This window comes from Podarcis pityusensis (assembly GCF_964106645.2).
Source record: "Podarcis pityusensis genome assembly, chromosome: 8".
Lineage (NCBI taxonomy): Eukaryota > Metazoa > Chordata > Lepidosauria > Squamata > Lacertidae > Podarcis > Podarcis pityusensis.
The window spans coordinates 51,424,177-51,432,162 of NC_138033.1; the positions used below are offsets into that span (position 1 = coordinate 51,424,177).

Below are 7,986 nucleotides of genomic sequence, written 5' to 3' on the forward strand. Positions count from 1 at the left end.
CGATACCTGGTTACTTTACATTTTCCTATATCTATCTATGTCTTTCGACGTATCCCGTCATGCTTCGCGGCACGCTTGGTCCGTCGCTATCCCATGCTGCCTTGCGTTTCCGCTTCCCTCTCCTTCCCTCTTTCCGTCCTCATTCTGCGGGGTTTAGAGGACACGAGCTGCCTCGGGTTTGTGGTGGCAGGTGAGGGAGGGGCTCCGCTTCACCGGAGAAGAGTGAGGGGGAGGGCCTGTGGCGGGAGTGGGGAGTTGCGGGGAGGAGGGGAGAAGGAAGGCATCCTGCTTAATTGGGGTTTCCTTATTGATTGGGGTATCCTGATTGGGGTTGGTGATGGAGAATGGAAAAGATGCTGGTAGTTGCCCTGGGGGAGATGAAGGGGTAGGCAGACAGGTACATGTCTCCCTTTGCACGCTTACCTGGCAGTAAGCCCCATTTCACTCATTGGGGTTTAATGGACCAACCCTTATTCAGAGATAAGCCCCGCCGATCTGAATGGGGCTTGCTCCCAGGTTAAACATTCAGAAGCATTTTAGCCCCGCCTCATGCACAGGATGCAGGAAAGTAAAAGTGCAGCTCTTTACACCTGTACCCTGAATGTAAGCCCTGCTGAACTTAGTAAGGCTTAATAGCCCAGCCTTATGCATGTGTCTACTTATTTGTCTACTTCCACAAATAAGGCTCAACAATGCAGGATTTAATCAATGCTGAAAGCTGCTCTGTCCACTAGCCTGTTGAGTACAGTGGGGCTTACATCTGAGTATATATGTTCAGAGTTGAACAGGAGTGGGGAGCTTGTGGCCAGGTAGATGCTGCTAAACTGCAACTCCTGTTATCCCTGACTACTGGCCATGAAGGCTAGAGCAGATGGTGTTGTCCTCCCATAACAACTGGAGGGCTGCATGTTCCTCACCCCTACTCTGGAAAGTAACAAAGTTGTTACAAATATTTTGGGTTCCTTTCTTTTGGGAAGTTGGGCTGTCAACTTTGGAGATATCCCATAAGCTGTTAATAACAGCAATTAACAAGTGGTAATGCTTCCCTATGGCATGAAAAGTTTTATTACTATTATTTAATGTATTTATATCCTGCCTTTCTCCCAAATTGGGACTCAAGGTGGCTCACAACATATTGAAAACATCCTTATAAAATACAAAGGAACAAAAACTAGTTAAAAACAATAGTTAACAAACTTAAATACAACAAATTTAAAATAGCATTGAAATAATAATTGCCCTTACAGCAACCAAGTGGTCAACATTGTCTGCACCTAGTTTTCAATGACCTGTCTGAATAGGAAGGTCTAGGCTGCTGGAAGAATGATACCAAGGAAGGAGCCAATCTATCTTCTGTTGGGGGAGAATTCCACAATATGGGAGCAACCACAGAAAATGCTCTCTCTTGTATCATCACCTCCATGCTTCTGATACTGATGATACCAAGATCATTATGATTTATTTGTTAGATGAATTGGAACAGAGTTGCATTCCCCCTCCAGGCTACTTGACAACCTGTTGGGAAGACACACTGGGCTGCAGTCCTATGCTTGTTTATCCATTAAATGTATGGGATGCTTATTGCCCTTCTTGCAATGCGTATATGCAATTGCTGCAAATATATTGAAAGCAGAGCATAGAAAATCCCAGGTATCTGTTGTCCTAGATTGTTTTAAAAAGGAGGATGCGGTGCGGAAGCTTACATTCAGTTTTAACTCTGTAGCTGTAACCACCCTTCCCCTGATTTTTTTGTTGTCACCTGTGGGTGGAAGATTTTCCCTTCCAGCTCTTTCTTTGTGAGAGGTTGATTAGTTGAATGCAGAAACTGTTGATAGTCCTTTCTTGTGAGAGGAGTTGGGAGTCTGTTGCTTGTTGATGCCTTCTATTTTTATGCCCTTAAAACCTAAGTCTGCATCTTCTCCAAATGTTACTCAGTAGGCTACATTTTGGTTTGCTGGATGGTCATTAGAGTTGTGAGATTCCAGCACTGTATTTTGTAAGAAAGACAATGCTGCAAGAAATGACATGTGGACAGTGTTTTGCAAGAAGCTGCCAATGGTACTTGTAACACAGAAGGAAAATTGCATTTTCTGGATTCAGTCTGATATATAACATTGTACCTTTTTCTCTTTCAGGATGTTGGCTTCTCGGGCATTTAGTCTTCTTGGCAAGCGGGCCATTTCCACTTCAGTCTGTGTGAGAGCCCATGGGCATGGTAAAATGATGGCTTATTATTATTACATTTTTACCCCACCTCTCTTAGAAAGAGCTTAAGGTGGCATACAGCGGTCTTCCCCTTCCCTGTTTTATCTTTACAAGAATCCTGTGACATAGGCTGAGAGAGCATGACTGGCCCAAGACTATACAGTGGGCATGTAAGCCTGGGTCTCCCTGATCCTAATCCAACACTCTTAACCACTACCTCCCCCTGACTCTCATCTTAGCTTAATTATTCTAAAACTGTTCACATAGGTTTAGTACATTTCAGCATATACGGTGATATTTCATCACAACAGCTCCTTTAAAATAGATTAGAGTGACAAATAGTGACTTTCCCATACAAGTGAGAAAAGCTGAATGGCTTTAAATCTGCCACATGCCCTATTACAGCCTATCGTCTGTTCCATGAATGAGGAACCTGTGACCTTGATATGAGATAGAACCCAACAACCCCAGCATGGCCAATGGTCAGGGATTATGAGAGTTGTAGTCCAGTAACACCTGGAGGGCCACAGGTTCCCTGCCCCCCATCAATTCCATCATAATGACATAATGCTTCCAGAACTAACTTATTTTTCTTGTGGGTCCTCTTGTGTGAAGGACCAGCAGGTCTTTAAAGTCTGCCTTTCTTAAGAGAAATTAAAAGATGAAACTGCCCAGTGCAAATTTTAGTGTGTGCCCTTCTGCTCTGATACCTTTGTTTGGTTTATGCCATTCCAAGCTTCCTGGGATTGTATCTTTGTGAGATTTCTCTTATTTTCCCTGCCAAACAGGTATTGCAAAAACGGAAGATTTCAGCCTGCCAGCTTACATCGATCGTCGGGATGTTCCATTGCCTGAAGTTCAGTTTACAAAAAGTCTCTCTTCGGAGCAGAAGGCCCTGAAGGAGAAAGAGAAGGCATCATGGACTGCCCTTTCTTCTGCTGAGAAGGTTGCATGTAAGTATTTATGGTTATGGTGGGCTGTGTTGGAACAGGGGAAAGCAGGGTGGCAGGCAAAGGTGGCTTGGCTAACTTTAAGCTTCAGCATCTCAATTGCACCCTCTCTTCTCCCCACCTTCAGTGTACCGCATCAAGTTCAATGAGACCTTTGCTGAAATGAACAAGGGGTCATCTGAATGGAAGACTATTCTCGGTGGGACACTCTTCTTTATAGGCCTCACTGCTTTTGTTGTCATTTGGCAAAGGATGTATGGTAAGTAGTTGGCATTTAAGGAGCATCTTAACTATTAAGGTAGCAAGGTGTCTCAAGTGAGAAGTGCATGTCTTATGATCCCAAGAGTAAGGAGAGAGGTGTGTGTGCATGTGCACTGAGTAATGTAGAAGAACTAAGCAGTTACACTTGCAGGTGTATTTGCGCCAACATATGGCTCTTTGCATCATTGCTATGCTCTGGCAATTTAAAGTAACTAAATCCAGGTTTTCTCTTGGGAAGCTGCTTTGGCAATTCAGAGTTGTCTTTTTTTAATAATATGATGGCTGTACTTGAGGCAGCTTAATGGCCAACACAACAGCGTATGGGGCTATTCACTCTTTTTCATGCCACAGGTTCTTGGCTTTGGATCTATGGGAGGCCCTGGACAGAAAAACACATTGTGTTCATCTTTGTCATAATAGGGACAGGCAAATCTCAGGTGTCTGTCTATCTTCAGGTAGATCTGTAGCTGATCCCCATCTCCCATAAGCTTATAGGGGCAAGAGTGCCTCAGATGGCTTATTTTCCAGACTTCCTTTTAAAAGATGGGTTGTGTATAACTTCACAAAAGTCGTTAGCTTAGCTGGTCGCATTTCAGCTACATAAATTATTGCCATCTCAAGCAACAATAGATCCAAACATTTTGTTAAGCTTTCTTGCCTTAATTACTTGGAGACTATCTGATTTGCCATTAAGAGTTGGGCACCTGACTGCTCAGAAAAAAAGATCTGATCAAATAATAGTCAGGTATTACATAGCACAAATTTTTAGAACAACAAAATATTTAAACATCAAGCCTAATGATGATATAATTGCAAGGTGTCTTTTTGGTATTATCTTAAACAGTGAAATTGACTCTAAAACAAATACAGTGGTATCTTGGTTTAAGAACAGCTTAGTTTATGAACAACTTGGATTAAGAATGCTACAAACCCGGAAGTAGGTGTTTTGGTTGTGAACTTTGCCTTGGAAGCAGAACATGTTCTGCTTCCTGTTGAGTGTGTTCCATTTGTAAATTGAGTCCCGTGCTGCTATGGGAAAGCACGCCTTGGTTTAAGAACACTTTGGTTTGAGAACGGACTTCTGGAATGGATTAAGTTCGTAAATCAAGGTACCACTGTAAATGAATTAGAGTAACTACTTGGTACTGTGCACAATTCATTAACATTTCTGTAGGTTTTCATCCTTTTTACATCCAGGGCTAGCCTACAGTTTCCTTCCTTTGGGAGGAAGGATAGATTATAAGTTCAGTAAATAAAATAACATTAAGTTAGTGATTAAGTGAAAGTCGGTTTTTAGAAGGCAAGCATGGTACTGCATCAGACTAATTCTCCAAGTAGGATTACCTTCAACTGTTTTTTGCCTCAATCTGTGTTGTCAAAATAATCAGTACGCTCCTGGCTAAGGCAGGGCAAAGGAGCAAGCAGCATTTGCTCCTGCCATTCTGACAGGTGTGTCAGTGATTGAATTTACAGAAAGTAATTCCCTTCTGTTTGTTGTGTGCAGTCTTCACTAGCTGCTACTGGTTCCAGCCCTATCAATGGCCAAAGAGGTAACTTCTTCAGGCAGCAGATACTGAGGGGGGCAGTAATGGTATCTCTCTGCCTGTTGCTTCTGGATCCACCAGCCACTGCCTCTGTTGGAGGAGAGAGCCATGAGTGCCACACAACCTGTCCTGTGCCTTTTAAGCTAGCCTGCTTCCCTGAGGTGTGGCGGACACTGCTCCATTGCCAGTGTTGGAAGTAAGATTCAGTGGCTAGTCTAGTTAGCTTTGGTACTTGGAATGGGGGTGAGTGAGCGAGCGCCATATGGTCAGTGGAAGCAGGACCCTTAGGGAGAATGGGGCACAGCCCAACCAACCTTAGTTTGCCTGCTTTCTTAGAACCAGTCGAGGGGTGGCCTACCTGTCATTAGCTCTGGCTCCACCTAGTGTTGGTTCCAATAGGCAGCAGCCTCCACTACATCTTGCCCTTTGCTTTGGGCAGCAAAAGGCCTTGGGTGGACCTCAGCTGCCATGCAGTAAATTCAGTGTGAACTGGGAACAAATATCTGTTAACATAAAACTAGATTTGACTGTCCTTCACCAGGGCCAGGGCTTTTTCAGTGACGACTCCGACCTGGTGGAATGCTCTGTCCCATGAGACTAGGGGCCTGCAGGACTTGATCTCCTTCCGCAGGGCCTGTAAGACAGAGCTATTCCACCTGGCCTTCAATTTGAATTAGCCTGATCCCTTATTCCCTTTTCCCTTTCCTTTTCTATGAAGAAACCCTTCTGGGACCCCACATTTAAGCTCTTCCTTGGTGTCCTTGCTGGCCCTAGTAGGACCAACTTAGTCAGTTAGCCCTGGTGATCATTTGATGTCTACTGACTGGGGTTTCCACCCCCCCATGACCCCTGAATTTTAGAATTTTATTGACATTGATGCTGCATTTATGTTGTATTTTATGCTGTTTTAATACATTTTAATCAGTGTTTTATATTTGCTGTTAGCCGCCCTGAGTCCGGTTTTTAAGCCAGGAAGGGTGGGGTATAAATAAAAAATTATTATTATTTATTATCTGGCCGAACGATGTTTGTGAGATGTTTTCATGTTTTAGTTCTGAAGGCAGAGTAGAGGTGGCTTTCAAATGTACCTGGGCCAGATAATGCTGAGAGAGCGTTGAGCTTTTGACTCACACAGAGCGTTGTGTCTCTGTTCAGAGGTCTTAAGCCAGATAGCAGTAGTTGGATGCTAAAAGATAAAGTCTCTAAATGACTTGCAGTCATCAGATGTGCAGATACTTTTTATTTATGATTATGAATCTCCTTTCACATAAGCCACAAAACAATTTACAAACATACAATAAAAACAACTAAAGTAGTTTTCAAAACAGTACCAAAAAAAAGCCGAAGAGAGACTTAAAAACTTAAAAACATCCTGCCAGAAAAAGCTTGTTGAAACAAAAAAATATTCAGTTGTTTGCAGAAAATACAAATGGAGGGGGCCTGTCGTATCTCTACTAGGATGCTGTTCCACAAAACAGTGACATATGTGTTGGGTGTAGTGAAGGGTTAACCTTCTGTGTCTCGAGGCTGAGAGGAGGCGCTTACAAGGGAAGTAAGCCAGGACGTGAGGAAAGCAGCTTGGAATGCTGTGAGCTGAGTGAAAAGTGAAAGCAGCTTTGCTACGCAGCTGCAAGCTGAGAGAGAGTCGCAAAATGCAGCTTGAATCAGATGGTGTATATGAACTGTAAATATGCTACTTTTGAGCAAATAAAGTGCTACTAGGAAAGAAGAAACGTGTGGGACTGTTTTGCTGCCCTTTCTACACGAACTGCTGTGCAATTCTGCTAATTGCTTTACGACCTGCAGAGGCTCGCAGGGGGAAGTGTGCTGGACGACAAGAGTAAAGCAATAAATCTTACCTAACAATATGCACTTGAAACCCCTGCTCTGAGTTAACTGTGTAGTGGGCTTTCATCTCTGCATCCTTTTGGGAAGCAAATAAGTTCTATTGTTTCTAGGCTTGGGGAAAGCTTGGATGGAATGTACTTCTTACTGTTGACAAATTGGAGATGTCATGAGCTTATTGTAATTTGCTTTTCAATTTACAGTTTTTGGGCCAATCCCTCGCACTTTCACAGATGAGTGGAAGGCCATGCAGACCAAAAGAATGTTAGATATGAGAGTGAACCCAATTGACGGCTTCTCGAACAAGTGGGACTACGAAAAGAATGAATGGAAAAAATAAATGCACTCCAGGGATCGCCACTCCTGTTCTGGCTTGAAATGTTGAAACCATTCCTTCATCTCCATGTGACCTCGCTGCTTCTGTGTATGGGGAAGAAAATACCCCTCTATTGAAAGAGAAACCTTTAATAAATGTTTGGTTTGCTTGACAAGTTTATTCTCCTTTGTTCTAGGGTCCAAGGAAGTATAAATCGTCCCTCTTGCTATATTTTTAGATGTAAAATCTACACAGCAAGATTAAAAGTTGAATTTTTTTTTAAAAAAAAAGACTTTGTGACCATCTCTTGGAGATAATCTTTTTAAAAAATATCTCTGGGGCATTCTGGCTGCTGAAATACCAAATGCATCTTATGTGATCCAGCAACTCTGGAAGCATCTAGTGTGCTGATGCATTTTTAATAAGCACTTAGTGCTTGGAGTTGTCAAACCACGGCAGCAGAAATGGCCTGGCAAAAAACTGATTCTGTGTTCTTTTGAGTGCATGCTGAAAGGCAGGACCGCTGCATGACATGTCAACATGCACTGTGCCACAGATTGTAATCAGCAGGGAAACCACACCTCTCATTCTGCATAAAATTTGAGACTGTGCAGAACACAATGTAGGCAATAAATCTGCCTTCAACGATGCCTGTAGGTTCGGATGTTGCTGCCCTGAATTAGCTCAAGTTCTGCACCAAGTGCTCAGCAGCTTCTGCTACTGCAATGCAGCAAAGGTGTTGCCTGAGGGCTGACCTTCTGGAAGCCTTCCCAAAGCTTGGCACCACCTTGCCTTTGGCTTCCCACAGGGTATGTGTGTGGCTGAGCTGGCAAAGGGAGCTGCTTGATGGCAGTGATAAGTCACA

At 43.3% G+C, this 7,986-nt stretch overlaps 1 protein-coding gene across 1 annotated transcript; it reads left to right on the forward strand.

Annotated features, from left to right (window-relative positions):
- Positions 1–58: 58 nt before the first annotated feature.
- COX4I1 (cytochrome c oxidase subunit 4I1) lies at positions 59–7,296 on the forward strand. The gene is made up of 5 exons (XM_081017868.1): positions 59–190; positions 2,136–2,215; positions 2,994–3,158; positions 3,283–3,414; positions 7,009–7,296. The coding sequence occupies exons 1-5, from the start codon at positions 60–62 to the stop codon at positions 7,143–7,145; spliced, it is 645 nt and encodes a 214-aa protein (XP_080873994.1). The 5' UTR covers position 59; the 3' UTR covers positions 7,146–7,296.
- Positions 7,297–7,986: the final 690 nt, after the last annotated feature.

What these genes read in the sequence shown, in the direction of transcription:
- COX4I1 (XM_081017868.1), top strand. Translation starts at nt 60, where the DNA reads ATGCTTCGCGGCACGCTTGGTCCGTCGCTATCCCATGCTGCCTTGCGT. An exon ending in TGTGAGAGCCCATGGGCATG is followed by an intron (nt 2,216 to 2,993) that starts GTAAAATGATGG and finishes CCTGCCAAACAG; the next exon opens with GTATTGCAAAAACGGAAGAT. An exon ending in CATTTGGCAAAGGATGTATG is followed by an intron (nt 3,415 to 7,008) that starts GTAAGTAGTTGG and finishes TTCAATTTACAG; the next exon opens with TTTTTGGGCCAATCCCTCGC.